The following is a 24,004-nucleotide window of genomic DNA, read 5'->3' as shown; positions in this document are numbered from 1 at the left end:
TAATTGAATTTGTTCGTTGGAATTTAAAAAGAATCGAAACATTGACCATTTAGTTTTTATTATTTCTTTGTCGAAAATCAAACCGTTTCAAATCAATTTATATCATGGAAAAGTCTAAGTCGAAAAAACAAAATTCGATGGAGAAATCTAAATCGATGATCAAAAAGGACAACAAATCAGATGAATCTAAACAAAAGTCGGTGATGAAAATTGATGAACACAAGGAAAAGTCTTTTTCGAAAAAATCAGAGGCGAAAATTGATGAAAACAAGGAAAAGTCTATGGTAAAAAAATCAGAGGCGAAAATTGACGAACTCATGCAAAAGTCTTTTGTGAAAAAATCGGATCCAAAAATTGACGATCTCATGCAAAAGTCTTTTGTCAAAAAATCAGATTCCAAAATTAACGAACTCATGCAAAAGTCTATGATGAAAAAAATGGATACGAAAATGGATGAACTCATGCAAAAGTCAATGATAAAAAAAACAAGTGGGAAAAATGATGAACATCCGCATAAGTCTATGACAAAAAAAACAGATACGAAAATCGATGTATCAAAGCAAAAATCTTCGGTGAAAAAAACGCTCTCGCTCTCGAAAGCCAAGATTCAAGATCTATCCAAGAGCAAAGTTAAAAAGACAAGTAGTAAAAAATCGTTGTCTAAAGCTATATCTTTGTCTAAAACTAAATCTTTGGCCAAAGCTAAATCGGGATCAAAAATTCGGAATGCTTCATCAATGAAGAAATCATCGAGCAAGAATATGAAATCCTCCGGTAGAAAAAAGCCAAGTCATGAATCGAAATCAATTTCTAAACAAAAATTGGATAGTCAAGTTGATGTCAAGAAAACAAATGGGGAACAGCCATCAAAAATAACTACTCTAATAAGTAAACGATCACTGGAAAAACCTGGAATGCCAATTCCATCGAATCCTCTCATTGAAACATCAAAGGTAAACATTACGAAATCGTGTGTTGTGAATGAGAATGAACCAAAAAGCGAAACACGAATGGTACAATTGAATGTTCCGGAAAAAGTTCAAAAGCAATTAGATGAGATTGTTCAAAATCTTCAAAAAAGTGATCCGGATGATGAATGGGAATACTTTTATGAACCAATTGAATGGCCAGATGTTCAAAATGATGATTATGAATATCAATGGATAGATGAAAAAGATGTCCATAAATATAGCCCTGAACAGATTATAAGAGTTGAATATGATCCTAAATCAAAAAATTCTTTGAATTTGAAACCATAATTTTAAATAACAACTCTGCATAATTTTTTTCCACTGCATTTTTCTCTTTATTTATTATGTTTGTTTTTGTTTTTTTCAATTGCAACCAGATCAGTGCTAAAGGCAAAGAAAAATCAGTTTTGAAAACGAATGAAAATGCGTCGAAAACCAATAAAGAACAGAATGATAAAAAAGAATCATCCATAATAATAAAAAAAGCTGATGGATTTCTTACTGATGAGGAGAAAAGTAAAAGTAGATATAAAACGGCACGAAAACCGCGAAATAGTCAAAATGAAGAAGTATCGTTAAAACAGCAGATAGAAGAAATTTCAAAACGTTTTATAAACAAATTTCCTAAATCGAAAAAAATTGAACAGCCAAAACCATATAGTGGAAAAGAAACATCAAAAAAACAAACAGATGCTGATCCAGCCAAAATAACGCCGAAGGAAAGTACACAAATACCAGAAGGCAAAATATCAACTGCTAATTTTTCAAAAAAATCATCGAAAAAACATTCAACAAATGCCGATCCAGCAAAAATAACACCAAAGGAAAGTACACAAATACCGGAAGGCAAAAAATCAACTGCTAATTTTTCAAAAAAATCATCGAAAAAACATTCAACAAATACTGATCCAACCAAAATAACATCAAAGGAAAGTACACAAATACCGGAAGGCAAAAAATCATCGAAAAAACATTCAAAAAATACCGATCCAACCAAAATAACATCAAAGGAAAGTACACAAATACCGGAAGGCAAAAAATCATCGAAAAAAATGAATCTAAAAAATGAATAGAATTGTTGCAATAATAAAATCAAACTAAAGAATTAGAAGGAATTAATTTTTTTTTGGAATTTGGTCACATGACCAGCGTACATTGTTTATGAACAGAATAAAAAATGTTTTTTAATCATCCTCGTTTAATAAATTGAAATTTTATAAAGCTGGCTCAAGTTTTTTATTTTCGATTCTTCATTCTTGTAAATTCTCGACATTGAAAAATGGGATCTTTATGTTGTGGCGGTTCTCAATCATCTGGCCACTCATTGGATGAAAATAGCTATTTAAGTGTAAGTATCTTATTTTCATTATGAATTTCTAATAAAAAATAAAACTCAAAACAATTTATGACCATCAAAATAGGGCGAAAACATAACCGAAGAAGAACGACGACGTCGTGCTGTTGAAGCGGCCGAAAAACGTCTTCAACAACAACAAATGCGCGGTGTTCAATTAGGAACAATTGATTCTCAGCCGATAAGAGTTGCACATAGTGAAATACCTGGAAATATTGATTCGAATTTACGATGGCAGGTGTCATAATCTTTCATCGATATAATGTGATCACTAAAAATTGATCAAATAATTTGCATTTCGACTATTATTCTTTTTGTTTGTGTATCATATTTTTCTATCTGCAATAATATTTGTTAATTTTTTCTTATAAAACGTATACACAAAAAAAATGTTTTTAATTTTTAAATTCAATACAATGAATTAAAATATGAATTAAATATGATTCAAAGGGCTTGATACAGTATCATTTCTGAATCACGACCTTCATCAGTTCGATATAAACTTCGATAAATGAAATAGAAAAACAATGCAATTGATGTGAATGGAAGAATATAAGCAAAAATAGTAGCCAAAATCCAATCGAATGTTTTCGTTTGTTCAGAGCCAACTTTTGTCCAATTCATCGCAACATGATGAGTAGAATTGATGAATGTTTCGAATTTTCGTTCGATTAAATGATGAAAACAAACACTTTGTTTTCGTTGATTTTGATCAATTTGATCATCATCGGGATAATCCAAAATTGATTGATTAATTTCATCTTCAGTAAGACATTCACAATGACCATTAGTTTCATTACATTGACTAAATGGATCTTGTTCAACACATGGATCTACAAAATGATCACCGGATTTGATTATTTCAAAATTACAATCAATACATTGGCCATCTATTGCATATAATGGTTTTTCTGTTGTTGTTTGTAACTTGTTACAAATACATTGAGATTTGTCCAAACAAAATAATGGTAATGACAAAAGAAGATCATTATCATTATCATTAACAATCAATCGAGTATCATTTGAATGATTGAATAAACTTCGACAATCTGAATTAGTAATGCATACATTGTTGAATGATAATGTTTGATATTGTAATTTTACATTCGGTATGTATAACAATAGTAATAACAGGAAACGTATTTCCCAGAGCCACCAAAATGATACCATTTTAGCCATAATTTTATTTTCTTCTTTTTTCAACAATTGTCAATTTTAATCGTAATTAGTGTATCGTATTGAATTTTCGCAATGTTTGTGGAATCTTCAATTTTGAAGATGATTGTTTGGGATGGATTTTCGTTTGTTTGTTCGATATCATCATCGTAAACATCAATATGTCATAAAATTCATACGTGCTTAAGCATATCATTTGATACCCCGGGATGTCTATTGTTTGTCAGTGAAATATGTATGCGTACATTTTGAAAATCTTTGCTAAATTTTATTTGTATTTCTATCTAATAAATTGGATGATCTCAGCAATTTTTTTTATTTTTGTCATGATAATAATGACAATAATGATTCTTATTACCAATTTTTTCCCAAAAAGAAAATACAAGAATCGAATGAAAAAAACAACTGCTGCCATCTAATAACGACCAACATAATAAATTTTGGAAATTCAAATTTCGAATCTTTCTTTGATGGTAAAATTTTTATAATTTTATAAATGAAATATTTGGAAACAATTCGATCATGATAATGATGATGACAATGCAAACCAATTCAAACATGACATTGTTAAATATAATCGATATCGTTAAGATTAGCTGAATCTGATGATCATTGCAAAAAAAGACTGGAAAAATTATGATTTTGATTAGGTATGACCGAAAAAAAAATCCGATGATTATCGGCAATAAATAGATGAAAAGATTACTTTGGCCATAAATCACGCATTCGAATTGACTAAACACATTTTTTTACTGTTGTTCATGTTGTCATTGTTTTTTTATAGTTACCATGAATGATTATAATCTATCCGATAAAATGATTATTATTGGCACTTTTTTCCATTCCATAAATAGTTTGACATGAATTTTGATTTCTGTCCTTTTTTTCTCTCTCACTCTCTCGAAATTTATCGATATATAAATCTTCGAAGAAAATTGCCAGAAAAAATATATGAATGAAAATCCGGATGCAGATTATATTTTATCTTTATGTGTTTTTGTTATCTTGTCGTTATGATATCGGTAATTTCGATTTCGATTCAATAAAATTGATAAAATTGTAAATTAAAATTGTTATCATCATTATTTTGGCCGGAAATCATATATCTTCGTATTTTATAGTATTTTATTGGTTTTACGTTTCAATATTTTTTTCCAAATTGTATTTTGTGTCATTTTTTTGTGTGTGTGTACGTGTATGATGATCCAATTCCATCAAAACAGAATACGATCTTAACCGTTATCATATTACAACAAATCAGAAACGTCACAATCAATATTTCATAATGGATCATATTTGTTTTTGATATTTTTTTCATCTTGTTTTTATGTGTGTGTGTTGGGTGTCTATTGTTGAGCGATTTTATTTGCTTTTTGTTTTTTGCTCAGTATTTATTTTGTTCTTTGTTGATGGCACTATATTTAAACCATCATTTCGAATGTCATTATCAAATTGAATCCAAAAATAATGACTAAATTATCAGCTGATGGACTACAAATATATGAACAAAAAACAATCAAATGATGATGATAATAAAGAAATAACCATCGCCCATGAATAAAATGGTATATTATTCATGAATAATTATAATCATCATGATGAATACCGATTTGTTTTTTTTTCGGGATTTAGATCCTGAACCATTGTCACGCAATGGCGAATTCTAGTAAAAAAAAGTTTACTCCCCAATCGGAAAATATATTATTTTATCCTTCTTTTTTTCTCTCGTTCGAACGATCGATCTATCGATCGTTACATTTCGTATTGATCTTTGTATGATACACAAACAAATTGACGATAGTGGACAAAAATTAAAGCTGATAGTGCTGAATTCAAACATTTATTTTATGAAATTCTTACATGTTGTTTGACTGACATTTTTGTTAAGTGTATTTACTTATGACGAATTGGATTTTCTAATATCTGTGAGTAGTATGACATAAATCATACAATAGATCATTATAGGTTAGAGAAATTTTTCACTGATCAAAGCACACGAAATCATCATACGAACCAATCTGATTACATTCAATCTCATCATTTTGTTTTAACTTACCATGAACAGATTGTTAGTTATTAGGTTCACTTAATAAGCACTTGCCATTAACCGATAAATCGAAATGACCAGCCCATAAATCAATCGATCAATCAATTAATCAATCAAATTTCTTTTTTCTTCATCATTCGATTTAAAAGCAATTTTATATACATTATTATAATTGACAATAATAATGTTATGTAACTCTATGTAATATAGTTCAATGTTTTTTTTCACCTTAATCATTTTACTTTCTTTTTTGTATGTATTTGATTTAAGGTTAGTGCTTCCACTTTGTTTTTTTTTCTCTATCATTTTTTTGTGGTTCAATTCATCATTCACTGTATCTCTTTGTGAAAATTGTTGTTGGATTATTTCTCATAATCATTGTCAATAGTGATCGATACTTAGATTGGAAAGTTGTATTCTTTACAAAAAATTGTTGATTTCTTGATTGTCATTGTTGTCATGGAATGATCTTTGGTCTTCGATTTTCTGATTGTATTGTTTGAAAAAAAAATAATACATAAAAACAATAATCATTCCATTTATGCTCATCATCATCATCATCATTAGCATTTGTCTTCCATTTGATCATCATCATTGTCATTGAATTTGATTTAATATGATCGATTAATATCATTTTTCAGATAAATGAAATCAGTTCACTTTCAATTTGATCATCATCATCATCATTATTATGGACAACATATGAAATAACATCTGTGGCATTTGAAATATTCGATCCAATTACATATTTTTTTCTTTTTCTTTTTTTTTTTGTCAACGTTTTGTATTAATTTCTCTTCATTATTATATCATTGTAGTTGTTTTCGATGTTTCGACGGATTGGACGATAGTTTAATTTCAATAGTTTTGATCAGTGTAAATTGTTACCAATGGAAACAACAATGTCGTTGGTGTAAATCGAGAAAAAAAAACCGACAACCGAATCAAATAATGTGGAAAGTGGAGAAAGGAAAAAAAATCCGTTGTCATCGTTTATCGTAGTTTTCCGTGGAGGTGGTATTTATCGATGGTGAGAAAAAAAAGTCAGCCATGTATATTAGAAAGATTCGAATCGTTGGCTACTATCATTCATAAAAGTGTAAATGGAAGAGAGATCGATGCTATATTAATTGATTCATCATCGAAGTTAAACAAGCTAAACGTTTTGACATACTACATCGATTATCGATGGATTAAATCATAAAATCATTGAAACAACAATATTGATTGATTCAATAAAATACAATAATCATTCATCAATAATCGACAACCTTTTTTTATATCAAAAAATTTATAAATTTTTTCTATCATTCTTTGCCGTTATGCTATGTTTTTCAAGGTTTGACTATTGAATAAACATTCGAATTTAATCGGAATCAATCCATTTTTAACCAGTTTTAACGTATTTTTTCTATGAACAAAAGATAATTGAAGAGGGTGTCCTGATCTTTTTCTCACAATTTTTTTTTTTCATTCACTAATGATGACGGAACATGTTCAATTTTTTCTAGTTTACTATCATCAACGTCATAGTTGGCCGATTAATCGATTTATTGCTCGAAATCTTGAATGCAGATAAAAATCCAAATAATGATGCTATTCTCATTGATGATGTCGGCATGTCATATCGATGTTGTTACTGTTGTTATCATCATTTGAATACAAGCCAAAATTATTGTTTCAGAACAAAAATGTTTATGCCAAGAAAAAACAAAACAAAGTAAGTTAAAATGATGAAAGAACCTAATGAGTTCAAATTCAAACGATTCCAAATTGAAATTCAACAATAATAAGAATAGATTGGATCTAGATTCATTTTGAATCTATCGGATTTCAATTAATGGTTTATTGAAATCTTTGATGGATAGTTACTTTACTTTATTGTAAAGAAAACAAAAAAAAAAAAAAATATTTAACAAAAAATCTTATCTTATAAATTACACTCCTTCATTCATAAATAATCTTGGTCCAATTCATTCTTGAGTAAATTTTTGTTATCTAACAACAAAATTATCGAATGATTAACATTTTATTTCAACAGACTTTATTAACAACAGCTTTTAGATTGACAATACATTCTCACATGATTAATGATATAATACTATTGAACATTTGATCAAAACTTTAATTTTCAATTTGTTTTTTCCCATTCAAACAAATCAAATTACTGTGATCATCATCATCAAATCAGGGTAAGTCGAATTAATTTAATTCAAATGTTACCGGATTCAAACAAACTGGTGTTGGAACAAATTTTTCTTCATCGTATTAATTTTTGAATAATTGGATTGATGCCATCGAGGCTATCTTAAAAAATTGACAAAATTTTGATCTATTCAAAGAAAATTTTTTTTTTGAAATCGAAACGAAACAACTCCCAATCATAACGAATGGGTGTAGTATCGAATTCGAGACCAATATTAAGATAGATCGTATGGTATCTATTCCGTTATCGTAAACATCGTCGTCATCAATAATAATAATTTCAACAAATTTATCAAGCTTGTTCAAAACAAAACAAAAATTTTTAAATGCAAAAGGAAATAAATTTATTTTGATTTTGTCATCGACACACATAACAATTTATCTAGATTTTCATGTAATACAAATAATTATCAATTATCAATTATGATTTATTAAAAAAATAAAAAAAAAAATTTAAACGTATTTATGTTGTTGAATTTTGAAAATTTAGATTAAGCTCAGTAACTTGAGCCGCAAGGAAGGAATGAAGTATAAAAACGAATGCTTGAGCATTTTGAACAAGATTCAATTCCAACTAAAATAAATAGAAATAATTGATTAGAAATAATTTGCTATGTTCAAAAAAAAATGCCAGTCACCTTTTGATCTTGATCATATAAAAATATGATCATTTTATTGCCATCATCATTAGTTGAACGAAGTTGTTGGAATGATATCTGATGCATTATTCGACCGGTTCGTGTTTCAGTAACGGTAATACCTTTTTTGTAATGAAGCCGAAGAATACATTCAATAGAGTCATCATCCATTAGGCAAGCTAAACGTAATGTGAATTTATTAGTTATTCAAAACTATTCATTACTTTGCAACTGATACTTACCAAACGAAATATTTTTCAATTGACGTACATAATCGAATGTACATAGAATGATTTTCTTGGAAAAATTGCTTATCTCAGTGTAAAGCTGAGCGTTAAATAAACGAGATTGAATTCCCGTAATCGTACCAGTACGAAGAATAAATGTAATTGGCAATGGATTAAAGTCACAATCACCACTGTTAGATAAAGTCTGCGTTGCTGTTGTAGCAAGTGAACTATCTTGTAATAATGATGATAATGACGAAGATTGGGAAGAATTCTGTAATTTATGGAATTTAAGGGAATTGTCTGGCAAAAATTCCTGATCATTATCGGTTTTCATTGTTTGATTATTATTATTGCTTAAATAAATAAATCTTGTCTGTAATAATGGCCATAAGAATTTATATTCAATCAATTCGTTTCCGATGAAAGGAAACTTATCGTAAAAATATAAGTCTCTTGTAGTCAATATCAAAAATAATGGTCGCCATTTTGACGTTTGTTCATATTGCTCAAAGAGGGATACATTATCCGATTGCGTTGAACAGCTACTGTTTTTGATCGAATCAAGTTTAAGCTATAAGAATGAAAAAAATGAGGTAAATATTAATAATCACAAATTTTTTTTACTCACATCACTGGAATCGTTGTATGGAATGATGTAGTCTTTATGTTCTAAGAACCATCCAATGTAAGTAATTCGGGAATTATCGAAATAACCAAATGTTTTTTGCTTGTTTACATTTTTTATAATTTTTGTATTCAAATCCTGAACAATTTTATGAATTGCACAGAACCAAGAAGTGCACTTAGATTCATTATAAAAACGTATGATACATGCTTTCGATAAATTTGGTGATTGTATAATGATCACCTGTTGAACTAATGATGGATCATTTATCTTTCGATTTGTCGACGATTCAGTAATAGAAATATCAGCTGTAGCTGAATTGTAATCAGATTCAGGAGAATAATAGGGAGATTTATTCTGTTTAGAAATGTTTTGTAAATTCTGTGAGGTTCGAGCGAGCTGAATTCGACGAACGAATACACCCGTTAAGGGTATCACTTTTGATTCAATTTTGGAATGTTGAGAACTCTGTTTTGGAATTGCTTGGCTTGCTGCGTCGGTAGTAATATTTAGACTTTCTAGACGTGTTTCCTGTGAGTTTTCTGATGTATTCGAATTTTTCAGACTGGTTTCGGGTAATGTCCATCCAATATCGGTCAATATTGAAGCCTTCCGAAAATATGGAACCACTTCGGGCAAATATTTCACTATGAGTGAATAAGATGTGCACACTTAACCGTTAAACATATCCATATTAAAAAAGCCAGTGCATAATGAATTGAATTTGAGCAAACCAATACAAACAATGACATTCGAATGAATCATGCAAAATTTGGATTAATAAATTGATTTGTAAAGTGAAATTGTGAATAATGATAGCAATCAAAAAAAGTTAGGTAACATTTCCATTCCGAAAAAAAATCATGAAATTCAGACCATTCACAAATGAATCAATTAAAGAAAAATATTATTGGAAATTAGTGAGAAAAAAAGATCAATTAAATGGATAAATGCATTTGATTAATATTTAGATAATTTTCAAAAGTTTGCAAGCAAAAAAAAATCCTTAATATGAATAAGTGAAAAACAAACCTTCAAGGTTGACTATTTCACCGGCATTTTTTAATGCTTGAACGGCTTCCTCGTGTGTAGCTTCACGTAAATTACAATTATTAACGGCTAATATAGCATCGCCAACATATAATTGAGAAGTAGAATCAGCAGCCAAACCACGGAATATTTTCGAGATCAATATGGGCATTCGATTTTCTTTACCACCTTTGATACTGATACCTAAACCTTCACTGGGTTTCTTACGAATTGTTACTGTTCGTTTACGATTGGCCAGATCATCACTTTCTGTGGGTATCTCGAAATCATTCACATTATCGGCTATTCTTTCCAATGATTCTTTCAATGTGATTTTCAATGAATCTTCATATAGTTCGGCCATTATTCGACACCAAAAATTTTTGATCAAAATTTCGGCAACACCGGTACGTAGAGGTTTATTATTACTTTCCATAATGCTTGCAGTTATTAATAATGTTTTTCTTAATATATTTAGACATAAGATGAATTTGGAAATTTAAAAAAATAACAAAGGCAATGCACAACAAACCAAATACGTTCAATTTATAATGAGAAAATTGCTCCCGTAATTAAGAATTTACGGATCTAATTTTTTACGAATTAAAAAAACTACCAAAAACAGTCAACATTTTCCATTTCCAATCATTTACAGCTGTTATTGTCAAAAAAAAGATGTGGCTCAAGCATCGATCATTTAGTTCAATCAAACAATCATCAATAGATGGCGATATTATGACAGAATTTAAAATTTTTTGTTTTGTGCAAATGTCTTAAATTGAGTTAAATATTTAAGATTAAATTTTAGATAGAATACATTTCATTTTCAATAGATTACAGCAACCATTAATGAATAGAAAATCCTGTAGATATTTCGATGAAATCAATCGATCAATCACAAATAATCATCATCATCTATTGATGATTGTTTGATTGAACTAAATGATCGATGCTTGAGCCACATCTTTTTGACAATAACAGCTGTAAATGAATTTACTAAAAAAATTGATCAATGATCATCGGCCATTTTTTCTTTCCATTTTGATTGTATGGTTGAAACACAGAGAATAAATAATCGTAGATGATTATAAATTAATTGACTAATTTGTTTGTTTGAGAAAAAAATTCTCATCATCACATTCAACATGTGTTGTCCTTTCATGGATAAACAATATAGGTATAATTTCCCATACACACAAAATTGATTTATGGAAATTTCTTTCGTTTTTGTTGTTGATGTTTATTTCGTTTTTCAATTATTCTCTTGAAAACGGGCGGTGAATCACATGTTTATAAATGAATTTTTTTTTGTCTTTCGTTTTCGTATACGTAAAGATTTTTTTCCATCAAAAAAATAGTCCTAAAAAAGACAAGTTATGATTGGTGATGATGAACATTATCATCATGAGGATGATGATGGTGATGAATAAATTTATCGCAAAACATTTCAACAACAAAAAAAAATATCAGTATCATACTTTTACATACAAGATTTTTAATAGAAATTAATGGTTAGATGAAAAAAAGATGGATGGCCTTATTTTGTTGTTGTTGTTGTTGGCAATGGCCAGTGGCAATAATAATAATAACGATGATGATGAACATCATCGATAATGCATCGTAATATATCACCATTTCAATGGGTGATGATCATCATTGATTATAAAAAAAAATTAATAGTTGGCAACATAGAAAACCTTGATCAATGCATAATTTATCTATAAATAGATTTTGTTTCTACTATGAATTTAGAATTCTAATCAGAATTTACACAAAAAAGGATTGATCCGTATCAGAAATTTAAATCGAAAAAACAAACAAAATGAATGTGTTTGTTTTATCTCGAAAAAACCCGCAAAACACGCACTTAAAGAATTTTCAATCCATTGATAACTTTCAATTTCCATTTTACATAGATAATTTGATTTTATTGTTTTTTTCCATCGCAATTTATTCATGATTATTCAAATACAAAAAAAATATGATAAAAATTTAGAATTGAGAATGTTTCGACCAGAATTTGTAATGTTTACACCATTCCCTGGAAATGTTTTATGTGTGTTTTTGTGTGTACATTTTTCCATTTGGCAAATTTAAAAAAAAAAAATCAATGTGTTTAGTAACAACAAAGACAATCATAATGAGCGGATACGATTATTTTTGTTGATTTTTCTACAAAATTTGGATGTTAATAATATTTCTTTAAAAAAAACATTGCAGTTTTGAATTATAAATTTTATTGTTTAAAATATTCAGCATCAGCAGCTTTATGTGAAATGACACCTGGTTCATTGGTTTGAATTTGAGCACTGAAACCATCACCACTATCACCATATTCAACAGTACGATAAACTCCTTCTGGATCACGATACATATACGATCCTTTAACATTACCTTGTGCATCACCGGATTCTGTACGACTCAATGTCATTCCATATTCATCTGTAGTTTCGTAGGTAAAACTATATGGTTCGGGTGATGGTTCAGGTTCTGTTTGTCGAGCTGAACGTGAAGCGGATGGTGCCGAATATGATGCTACCAATGGTTGTGATCGTGCAAAACCACGATAAGAACGGGCTTCAACCATCACCACCAATAAAACAGTAATAACGAAAATCTGAGAAATAAGATTATGAAAAAAATCATCGAAAAGTAAACAGAAATTAATAAATCGATCCAAAATGAAAACAATAAAAATAGAAGAAGAAAGAATTTGATCACAATCAATTAACGATTAACAAACCTTGATGTTAATCATAATGATCACTGATGAGTTTTTTTTCTATTTAATTTCACACACAAACACAAATGATTTCAAATAATGATGTTGGCAAGATTTTTCCAAGCTTTTATTGTAATCCATGCAAGAGAATGTTTTCATCATGAGATCAGATATTTTTTTCAACAAATATGGCATTCATGTCTAATTCTTTCTCTTTTCCAACTTTTTTTTTGTTATTTCACACTTACATTTACTATGGAAACTCTTTTTTTTCAAAAAAAATTTATTATCATCATTATTATTATCCGTTGTTTCAAACGGTTGTTTAAATCAACGAATAATAATAATGTTCTTTTTTTTTCTCTTATTTTACAATATTTCATTCTATACAACGAATGAAGTTAAAATCATCCTATACAACAACAAATAGATGCTAATTGGACAACATCATCAATTTGTCTGTCATTCATTTCGATATGACGAACATCTTTCGGTGTGTGTGTGGCCAACTGTCAATATGATAAGTGTGATGCAAAATAAAAAATCCCTTAGAAGCTTTTTGAGAATGAAAATACTAAAATGACGATAATAAAATTTGAACAATTAATAATTTTTTTTTCAAAAAATAAAATAAAAATTTCAGGACTTCCTTTAAATTTCGTTCACTTTTTTTTCATATCTCTGCTATGTATTTTTCATGGCAACAAATCATTAAATCAACCAATAGCTTGAAATGAAATTGATGAACATAGTTTTCATAGATTTTTATGTGAATAACGTTGCTGACCACAAATCAAATATATTTTCTATATATCGAAGAAATGTTATTTCGAAAAAGTTTTTACTTGCTGCTTGAATGATAATGATTATGATTATGCGAACTAGATCTTGACAATGAAGATTCATTCAATTAGACTAAAACTCAGCAACAGAAAAGATAAACTGAATCTATCGTTGTTCGTTTGTTCTGCTTGACCTGTGATAATGTTTACGATAATAAGCGATGAAAGATGGACAAAAAATGCTGACCAACATTTTCATTCGATGACCAGTTTCAGCAATTTTTCAAAATCTGTAGTTCACGAATGTTTTCTACACTTTTTAAAATGAAATTTTTCGATTATTTTACTCATCCGGATAATAATTTTTCAAAAAAAAATTGCAGCATGTAAATGGCCAAAAGAAAAAAAATTAAACAAAACAATAACAATTAAATTTGAGCAATTACTGTTTAAATGATGATTATTATTTGTTAAAAAATCTTAATTGAACATGTAAACACTTGTATAATCATCATCATTATAATTGAAATAATAATTATACAAGACAGCATTGAAATTTAGATTACATGACAATACTGTTGACATATTGTTTACAAGAAAAGTTCCGGTTAATACTTCCGGACCTAATAACCTTAATAATAATTAAAATTTTAATAAGAGAAAAACTTTTTCTTGTAATTTTCCATCATCATCATGATCATCATGCATAATGACATTGAATTGAATATTTTAAATTTCAAGTAACAGAAACGACTATTAGACAAATACAAAAATCTATTAACGATTGATAATTATTCCAATATTGACACTAATTCGAAATGTTTGTTAATGAAAAGAAAACCTTAAAACTTTTGTAAATTTAAAATTTTTCATCTTCGAAAAATTGTATCGTCAAAATCGACTAATTTCAAATTCTAATTATTTTACAACCGTTGTTGTTGTTAGATCATCATAAATTTTTATTTACAAGATGTTCACTGTATTACAATGTCATTCAATTTGTATAAGGATAAAATCCGATATAAAATAAATTTCACAACAACAAATAAAAGACAAAGTATCAAAAAAAAATTGATGAAAACAACATTCATTCATCGGTTCAAATCGAATCCCTAAAAGATGGACGTTGTTAAGGTGAGGTCAAAACGTGTTTTATTATTATTTTTTATTATTATAACACACCTTGTTTCTTTTCTTTTCTTTGATTTAGATTCGAAAGTAAATTAAATTAAATGAATGAATCACCATACAAATATAATAAAGAAAATATTATGATCCATCATTGACCCAAACTTCAAAAAAATGATATCAATCGTTGTAGATGAAAAAAGCTTCTTTCTTTTCGAATTTCAATTTGTTATGATACCTTTTCTAGAAATTTTATTAGATTAAAATTCTCACTATTAATAACTTTACTTGTATAATGTCCATGACAATACTTGGAGCATCGTTTTTTAGATTTTTATGTTTTTTCAAGGTTAATATAATCAACATTCGATCCTACACAAACATCCATATTAAATTAATCAATTATCCATGAGCGATAATTTATGATTAAAAAACAAATTCGAGAAAAAATGCATCAACGATCCGAAATTTTAAACAGGGGATTAATTTGTGTGTGGTGTGTGCTCAATGTTTTTTTATTTTTTTTTAGACAAATAATTCTTAGATCATAATTCTTAGAGACGTTTCTGGAACAACGTTGTTACTTTTTCATGTTATTCTTTTGAGGGAAAAAAATTCGGTCACCATGGTGACCAAAATCGAAACCAAATAAATGCTCAAAACAAATTCTTTGAAAAATATGAATTATGAAAATGTGATTTGGTTCCGGGTTAGATCAAACATTAAAATATTGATTCCGTTGTTCATTTTGTCTATATTTGTATGTAATAATAAATTCACAATAAGCAATCACGCAATAATACACCTGATCAAACACTGATAACTTTGAAAATATGTATTGATTATAAATTTTTTTTTGATAATCATTCAATGTGATTGTGATGATAATCGACCACTGAGAAAAGCCATTGAATATGAATATGAAATGAAAAAAAAAATTTCCAAATATATTACTCAACAGACGAACAAAAAACAAAAATGTTGACCAATAATAATTCGAAACAAAATAAAAAATTTAACGAGTAAGTCTATTAATTATTTGACTCTTTTTTCTGCCATAGTTTAATTATGATAATTAAAACATCATCATTATGACTGATAGCATAATCGGATCATACAATAGTCTACGAGATCCTCATCTAAAAATTCATTTTCGTAAACCACAAATTCGCCGTCATCTTCTTAAATCTAATATTGTGAGTGGCAAGATTAATTTGTTATTTTTTCATTTTTTTTTGTCGAAAAAAGTTAAAAGATTAAAGTAATTATAATAATTTATTCATTCAAATATGCAGATCAGTAGAGATAATAAAATTGTTGAAGAAATATCAAGCACAAAACATAAACAAAATGTTGAACGAAAACAACGACGTGAATTATATCGAATGTTAAATGAAATGGTACAGAATAAAAATGATGAATTCGATACAAATCAGCCAGATTCTATTATCAATGCCAATGAATTACTTGATCATGCCCGATCTTTAGTTATGAAGAATGACAATAGTAAAAAATCGGATAAATCAAATTCGGATCAACAAAGAATAATTTTGCTACAGAAACTTGATCGAATGATAAAAACAATCAAAGAGCATCATGAACAAGGTGGGCATAATGGAATTTTTTTTAAATTTTACTTTGATTTAGACAAATTTTTTTCTAGAATCTAATAAAAATAATGTTAGCAATATGAAAAATCATGCAACAAACTTAGAAAAAATTAAATGTAAAAGTCTTCATGATATTTCAACGATTGAATGCGAATCACCTGATGTACCTATTGCAAAGCAGCCCTGTCTATCAACGCCACAATTGTCCAGATTGTCGATTTCAAAACGACCTAAATCTTCATATGGCAGACCAAGACTTAGACGTAGCATTTCTCGTGAGGAATCTGTTTCAAATAATAATAAACTTGATGATTCAAAATCAATGAAAAAAACTATCAGCTTGGCCAATGTGCACTTACCAACAAATGATGATGATAATGATGATGAAATCAAATCACTGGATGGAGAATCATTCAGTGATTCTGATGATGATAATCATAATGACGAGCTTAAAACGCCATCTCCAGTTTTTCCATTTAGTAATAAATATTATTATAATACAAAGAAAACATTATTTGCTATGGATATAGCTGCAACAAGTAGTAGTAGCGGAAGTTCAGGATCAGGTTCAAATAAAAAATATTATGCTTTCGATAAGCGATTCATAAAGACAAGTACATCCGATCGTCAACGTGTTAAAATGATTTTACGTTATAATGGTCTAAATGGTGCTACTAATATGGGTGGCAAACGTAATGTCAAAGTTTATCAACAGATAACTGTTGGTGGTAACTCGATTCTTATATATGATGGATCAATCAAACCCGGAGGTATGTAATTTTATTTAGACTATATCGATTGCGTAAAATTATATGTTTACAGAAACATTTACATTTGACATACGACCGCACATAAACAATTCATTTGCGATAAACATTCTGGTCAATGGTATAAGAGATTTACGTTTGAATACATGTTGTGAACATAAACATCGACCTGGAACAACATTATCGCATTTCACTATAATAAATGTGATCGGTGGTCGTGCCTGTTTCAATTGTCAAATGATGTTTGCTGATTATAATGATCATTATAATCATACTCATCAAAATCGAATACAAACATCCAAACAAAATCAGCAAGAAATCAACGGGATATTGTCGTTAGATGATCATCATCATCTTACAGATCATTACTATGATGATGAAAATATTAATGTGGAACATAGCATCAAAAATCATAACAATGGTAATCATAGAGAAATTGAAACGCCAACAACACCAAATAAAATTCAATTAAACTTTCTTCCCAGTCCAATGGGAAATGCCAATAAAAATAATGAACATGAACAAAATGAACAAACGAAAAAAACATTTAAAACAACCTTGGATCATTTGAATAGTTTCGTTGTCAATAATAAAGACGGTCATCACAATGATAATGACAAAGACGATCAAATATTACTACATACGGAAAATATCCACAGGAATCCCAATCCTGTTACGGAACATCAATTGCCCTCATCAACAATAACATCAACTATAAGGTTAATGAATGATGTTGAAAGCCATGATAATGATGAAACAATGACTACAAGCGGCCAACATTCAGTGAAATTTTCAGATGTATATAAAAAACACAATAGAACGATTCGTTTCGATTCAGCAACCAATTCAAGAAAAGTTAGTGGAGAAAATCTATTACCAATGATCAATGATGATGATGAAGATTATGATGAAGAAAACAATAATGATTGTTATGCTATTGATATTGATAGTGAAACTATGCCACAGATTTTTTGCAATAATCACTCACATTCGGATGATGAATAAAATGATAATTGTCTATTTCCTTTCTCATTCATCTTTGATCAACAAAACGATTCTAAATTCTTTAATAATTAAATTTCTGTCCAATCAGTTGATCATTGAATTGATGAGATAATGATGATAATAAAAATAAATTTGATCATTTGTGGAAAATAAAAATAATTTTTTTTTTTGTAAAAGAATAATCAAACAATAATGATTATGTTTGTTAACGCATAATTTGTTTGTTTTGTTTGGATTTTAAAACAATATATAAAGATTATATGAAAAGAAAATATATTTGTTGTTCATCACTAATTCAATAAAATAATTAGTGTTAAATTATGTTTTTTGTCAAAAAAAAATATTTACAAAAAATTGAATGAATATAGAACAGAATCAATTTTTTTTCGTCCAATAAAAACAAATGAAAAACAATTGAATAACGATGAATTTGAAATGAAATAATTCGGTCCCATCGGTCATTTAATCTGATCGAAAAAACGGGCAAAGTTCGTACATTAATGATGACATAAGATTTGACTATAATTTTCGATGATTAGCTGTCGATGCTTGTAATGCTAATGTTTTGGCAAAATCAATCTGAGCGTATGGAACAGTTGTGGTTGTTGTGGAGGCTACTGTTGTTTGAGCCAAATTATTATTCGATGCTTTGATATTGTTTGTTGAATTTCGACGAATTCGATTCGAATCACCAACATATCCATTTTGACTATCATTATTATTATTGACTAACATGAATGAAAATTTATCATTAATTTTTGTCAACTTTGTCGGTACACAATGACCATTTATAGCGACCATACTAGATGATGAATATTTTCGACTAATCGGTGAATCTCCATCACCACCATTAATATTGTTGATTAGATCATCACCATCTGTATCAAGCAGACTATTCGGTTGTTGATTATTTGTTTCAATATCACCATCAATTTTACTGTTCAAATCCAATTGAACATAGGATTCAGGTGTGACTACTCTCGAATTATTATTACTAAAACGACTTTTGAATCCTGTAAATTATTAATCAAAAATAAGAAATTCGCAAATCAATAAGAATATATAATTATTTACCATTAATAGCTGATTTTCGGTTCTTAATCACATTCTGATCAAAATTAACATAACAAAATGTTCCCAAATTGTCTGATTCATCCATTTTTGATTGAATTTGTTCCAATTTTTTAGCATTTATTATGTTAATATTGTATGGATGTGAATTATGATTTAGATAAAGATGATCATGATTGGAATCACTACTTCTTCGATTACGATTTTTACTTGAATCACTATTATTATTACTATTATTAGAAACTCCAATACCCGAGGAATTGACATAAGCATGTGATGTAGAATTTTCTTTTCGCATCATTGAAGGCAATGTACGTGAATCGTATGAATGATTACCGAGGCCAGATGATGACCATCGAAAATTATGGCCAACACCATTTGATCCGGTTTCATTTAGTGAATGTTTTGATCCAGTCAAACGTGACGACGCTCCGCTACTATTGTGCGACATTGGATTAGTACTATAATAGTTTGGCTGCGATTTCATTTGTCCATTTATCACAGTCGAATTGAGGTATGTATGCACACCTGTACTACTGGATGATCTTGTTGTAGGCATTTGGCTATTAACTGGTGTAACATGATCTAAATTTGATCCAGGCCTGAATGGGTCATTTGTAAATGAGGATAAATTCTGATATTCATGCAATGATAATGGACCATTGTTGGATATTGCAACCAAATCATTACTCATTTGTGAATGAGATTGGGAATGTGACAAATGCTGTTGATTGATGCCATTATGATTCTGGTTAATAGAATTGGACATTACGCCAATCTGTTGAACTAATGTATCAAACAATTGATCGGCAGAAGAACATTCAAATATATGATGTCCTGGTCCAGTCGAACATTTACGACCACATTCAAAACTGAACCATCCATTGTTACAGCCGTAACCGCGAAGATATCTGTGTTATAGAAAAAAAAATTAATAATGGAAAAAATGAACTGGGAAAAATCTTACTTTAGTGGCCAATCAAGACGTTTATTATCACCATAATGAAATACTAATTCATTATCGGTGATTTCAATTTGACCAGGCTGTCTTTGTCCATTCATTGAAATATATGTTGCCTGTCAGAAAAAATATCAATGTTTTAATTAGATTCAAGATGTAAAACATTTATTAAAAATACCTCGAAAATACGTTGACGATTAGAATTGCTAGGTCCATCACGTTGACTGTTTCGTATAGGATCATTGACAATTCCATTACGATTGATCATTTGAACATCATTCGATTTATTTTTCGAACGTTTATTATGATTCGAATATGCACAACCCATTTTGTCCGTTATATAACTATCGCTATTGTTCGTATATGTTAGAAGATCAAAGATATATGAATAAATCACATTTATGGTTTGTTGATGGAATTAAATTCTTTTCAGTATTTAACTCTTAATTTTTTTGTTGTTTTTGGAAAATAATTTGCATTTCTTTGTCGTTTTGGCTCGTATGTATATCTTTATGACTATAAATGAATTGACGTTGTTCATTTATCGAATCAATGATTACAATGTTATATGATACTCATCACCATCATACCATCCATGATAATCATATATAATCAAAAGACGAAAAAATGGAGACTTTCGTCGCCTTCTTGATTGATATGAAGATAATGATTTTCTTTACCATTAAGATATTGATAATAATAGAATTTTCGATTATGTCGCGACGTTTTGCAATTTTTTTCCTAGTGTTTTGTCCTAAAAATACTAATAATGATTATTATTTTCATAATAATAATGTCGTTATTGAATGATGTACTTGATTAATAAAACATAAATATAGTTTCGATGATGATAATAATCGTTGTTTTGTGTTATTGGTCAGATGATCAGACTTGTTTAATAATAATAAACAAAAACATTCGAACGTCAAATAAAAAAATATAGTCAATATAGTATTTTGTTGTTTGTGTTTGAAAATTTTTCGTTGTTGATGTTCGATGATTTGTTGATTATAATCATTCAATGATGATAATGATCGGCTGTTTGATTGTGGTTAGCAATCGTTGAACTATAGCAAAACAATTTCGATTGCATTCACCACAATCATCATCATATCAGTTAGCAAAAAAAAACTAACAAAATTAAGAAAATAAAAACAAATTGATTCGAATTGAATCGGAATTCAAAGTAAAAAAAATAATTATTCTTTCATTAAACATTTCATTCGATGTGTTGAAAAAAATTCTTGATGAATGATTTGCGGTTTGATTAGGATTTTTACATGTACCGAATCAAGTGAAAAAAAATTCAATGTCATATAAGACAAAAAAAAATATTCGATTCAACAACAATAATAAAGATCAATGGATGACAATACAAACATTATTATCAACAATGATGATGACGGAAAAAATATGTCGTTTATTAATATTTTTGTTTTGTTTGTGAACTTTCAAGAATCATTCATATGATAAATGCTTGTGTGTTTGAATAAGAGTGAATGAAGTTGATTGCACCATTCGATTGATACATATTTTGGCAATAGTTTTTTTTTTCAAAATTCTTCAATATCTGATTCTCACCAGGTTGATGTAACAATTGTGTGTGTGTGTGCGTATTTTCACTTGATGCGATGGATCGAGATAATTTATATCATTGAATGTCAAGATTACACAATACAGAGATTTACTTTTAATAATATTTAGTCGAATTGATGGAATGTTCTGTTTGTTTCAAAGTGAACATTGGTAGCATAAGACAATTGCTTGTCAATTCTTTTTCTTCTTTTTTCTCTCGCTTATATAATAACGAAAAAAAATTCTTGTCTTTTTTTCATCCCAGAAAATTCTTGAAATGTTTCATTTCATTGTCGTCATTGTTGCTGTCGTCGTAGTCGTTATTTTTTTATTATTGTTTTCTTATTTAATCGCGTCGTCGTCGTTGTTGTTGTCGTGGATTGTAAGATTTTCATTTTCGATAAAATATTTAAAGAGCTTTTTTTGTTTTGTTTGTTTGATAGTGATGTTGATGATGATGATGATGAAAAAATGAAATGCGCAATGTATGCAATGTATATATACCACAAACAATAAATAACATACCAACAAACACTCGAAAAAAAAACGAAAGAAAATGATGAAAATGATGAAAATTGATAATATCACACACAAATGTCCTTGATGATTGATATCATCCGTGGATAGATGGCATGATAGTAGATCTTTTTTTTTATGGAAACAAACAAAAACAATTATGGATTCGAATTTTTTATTTCTTTTATTTTTTTTTTTTGAAACAATTTCATTTCATTTAATTTATTTTACAATGTTTGATAAAATATTTTCAAGTTTTTTTCCTGAATAAATTGTTTATAATTTGAAATAATTGATTGAGATTCGTGCAAAATATAATGAATAAATTCAATGAAAATTCTTTAAGATTTATTTTTCCATTTTTATTCGCTAATCAAATGAACCGGTCATTATCCATTTTCTACAATGAAGAGAAATAGATAAATTTATTAATTGATTGATTGTTTGATTATAAATCAAAATAAAATTTACATTCGTTGTTTCCAATAGTTAAGGCCAATAATTGGATATCCACCACCAGCTTTGCTACAAATTTTTTGTTTTAAATTTGTCTTAAAAGTTTTCTTTCTTTATACAATTTCAACGTATCAACGAAATTAAAAAAAAATTACTTACTAATAAATTTTATGGTCACTATTAAATCTTGTGATGAATGCATCAGATTTTTGGATGAATAATTGAATGATCATGATTGATATTATGGTTACCATTGTTAAAAAAATTGATCTGTTAAAAAAACTATTTGTTGAACTCATTTTTTAATATCAACGGTTTAAAACAATAAACTAAAATGATTTTTAATCTATCACAATCATCTTTCTCTGTTCAGATCTCATTTTTTTCCCATTTTTTTTTGCTTTGATAATTTGTTTTGCCATAATTAGTATGCTTTAGGATAACTTGATTTTTAGACTTGACTTTCTGTTGAGACAATATTCTTATTTTCTAAATGTTAGATAACCAAGACAATAATTTTACCTTTGTTTTATGAACATTATCTAAATACAATCTATTATCTTGGTTGGATGGCCATACTGCAACAACAACAACAACCATACATCATCATGTATTTAAACGGTGAATTCAACCAAGAAAATTGTCATATTTTTTTACAAAATTGAAAAAAATACGACCATACAAAAGAGAACTGGATTTATCAAATGTTTCAAGATGGTTTCTTTCATTTTTTTCTCTTTCGTTTCTTCTCCCATCAAATTCTATAACGATTTAGATGATAATTTTTTCAATTTGATTTATTTTCATTTTTTTGGCAATAATTACACATTGATTTAATAATTTTTTTGTCTTGAATGCAAAATTATAAATGAATAATTCTAATATCATTCAGATTCGACAGGAAAAAAACTGATTTTTTGTTTTGTTTTGTGTTAAAGATAGGAAAAAAAAGAAAGACAAATTCAAAGTGTGTGAAAGATTAAGAAGAAAAGCATTTTTGAATGATAGAAAAAAAAACTGAGCAAATTGATTGATCATCATCAATGAAGTTGTTGATGAATTCATTAATAATAAAGACAATAATAAATCTGGTATATTTATAAATTGTATGAATCAATTATATCAATCAATCAATC

The 24,004-nt window shown here is 28.3% G+C and overlaps 6 protein-coding genes across 7 annotated transcripts; 3 read left to right on the top strand and 3 right to left on the bottom strand.

Annotated features, from left to right (window-relative positions):
* Positions 1-2: 2 nt before the first annotated feature.
* LOC113797940 (uncharacterized) lies at positions 3-2,162 on the top strand. The gene is made up of 2 exons (XM_027348413.2): positions 3-953; positions 1,349-2,162. Exons 1-2 carry the CDS (start codon positions 105-107, stop codon positions 2,042-2,044), a joined length of 1,545 nt encoding a protein of 514 aa, XP_027204214.2. The 5' UTR covers positions 3-104; the 3' UTR covers positions 2,045-2,162.
* Svip (small VCP interacting protein) lies at positions 2,141-2,768 on the top strand. The gene is made up of 2 exons (XM_027348518.2): positions 2,141-2,319; positions 2,393-2,768. Exons 1-2 carry the CDS (start codon positions 2,251-2,253, stop codon positions 2,570-2,572), a joined length of 249 nt encoding a protein of 82 aa, XP_027204319.1. The 5' UTR covers positions 2,141-2,250; the 3' UTR covers positions 2,573-2,768.
* Positions 2,769-8,072: 5,304 nt separating this feature from the next.
* LOC113797911 (beta-1-syntrophin-like) lies at positions 8,073-10,925 on the bottom strand. Of its 2 annotated transcripts, XM_027348378.2 has the most exons (6): positions 10,808-10,917; positions 10,279-10,739; positions 9,250-9,917; positions 8,634-9,192; positions 8,392-8,570; positions 8,073-8,327 (listed from the first exon to the last, which is right to left on the bottom strand). In XM_027348378.2, the coding sequence occupies exons 2-6, from the start codon at positions 10,709-10,711 to the stop codon at positions 8,217-8,219; spliced, it is 1,950 nt and encodes a 649-aa protein (XP_027204179.2). In that variant the 5' UTR covers positions 10,712-10,739; positions 10,808-10,917; the 3' UTR covers positions 8,073-8,216. The 2 variants fall into 2 exon arrangements, with proteins under 2 accessions (XP_027204179.2, XP_027204180.2); XM_027348379.2 differs by having other exon boundaries at positions 9,250-9,893; positions 10,279-10,925.
* Positions 10,926-12,175: 1,250 nt separating this feature from the next.
* LOC113798027 (cuticle protein 10.9-like) lies at positions 12,176-13,168 on the bottom strand. The gene is made up of 2 exons (XM_027348505.2): positions 13,019-13,168; positions 12,176-12,892 (listed from the first exon to the last, which is right to left on the bottom strand). Exons 1-2 carry the CDS (start codon positions 13,031-13,033, stop codon positions 12,512-12,514), a joined length of 396 nt encoding a protein of 131 aa, XP_027204306.1. The 5' UTR covers positions 13,034-13,168; the 3' UTR covers positions 12,176-12,511.
* A 1,518-nt stretch (positions 13,169-14,686) lies between these two features.
* Positions 14,687-18,426, top strand: LOC113797731 (uncharacterized). The gene is made up of 6 exons (XM_027348162.2): positions 14,687-14,913; positions 14,990-15,929; positions 16,010-16,103; positions 16,203-16,512; positions 16,571-17,287; positions 17,340-18,426. Exons 2-6 carry the CDS (start codon positions 15,886-15,888, stop codon positions 18,287-18,289), a joined length of 2,115 nt encoding a protein of 704 aa, XP_027203963.2. The 5' UTR covers positions 14,687-14,913; positions 14,990-15,885; the 3' UTR covers positions 18,290-18,426.
* Positions 18,427-18,537: 111 nt separating this feature from the next.
* Positions 18,538-22,375, bottom strand: LOC113797927 (uncharacterized). Its single transcript, XM_027348397.2, has 4 exons — positions 20,500-22,375; positions 20,328-20,437; positions 19,364-20,271; positions 18,538-19,302 (listed from the first exon to the last, which is right to left on the bottom strand). Exons 1-4 carry the CDS (start codon positions 20,647-20,649, stop codon positions 18,809-18,811), a joined length of 1,662 nt encoding a protein of 553 aa, XP_027204198.1. The 5' UTR covers positions 20,650-22,375; the 3' UTR covers positions 18,538-18,808.
* Positions 22,376-24,004: the final 1,629 nt, after the last annotated feature.

This window comes from Dermatophagoides pteronyssinus, unplaced genomic scaffold (genome assembly GCF_027571235.1).
Source record: "Dermatophagoides pteronyssinus isolate colony J.1.1.1.1 unplaced genomic scaffold, Derpt_VIB-CSIC_2022.12 sq0003, whole genome shotgun sequence".
In the NCBI taxonomy this organism is placed as follows: domain Eukaryota; kingdom Metazoa; phylum Arthropoda; class Arachnida; order Sarcoptiformes; family Pyroglyphidae; genus Dermatophagoides; species Dermatophagoides pteronyssinus.
The sequence above is the reverse complement of the archived record's forward strand: the minus strand, read 5'-3'. Positions and strand labels throughout refer to the sequence as shown.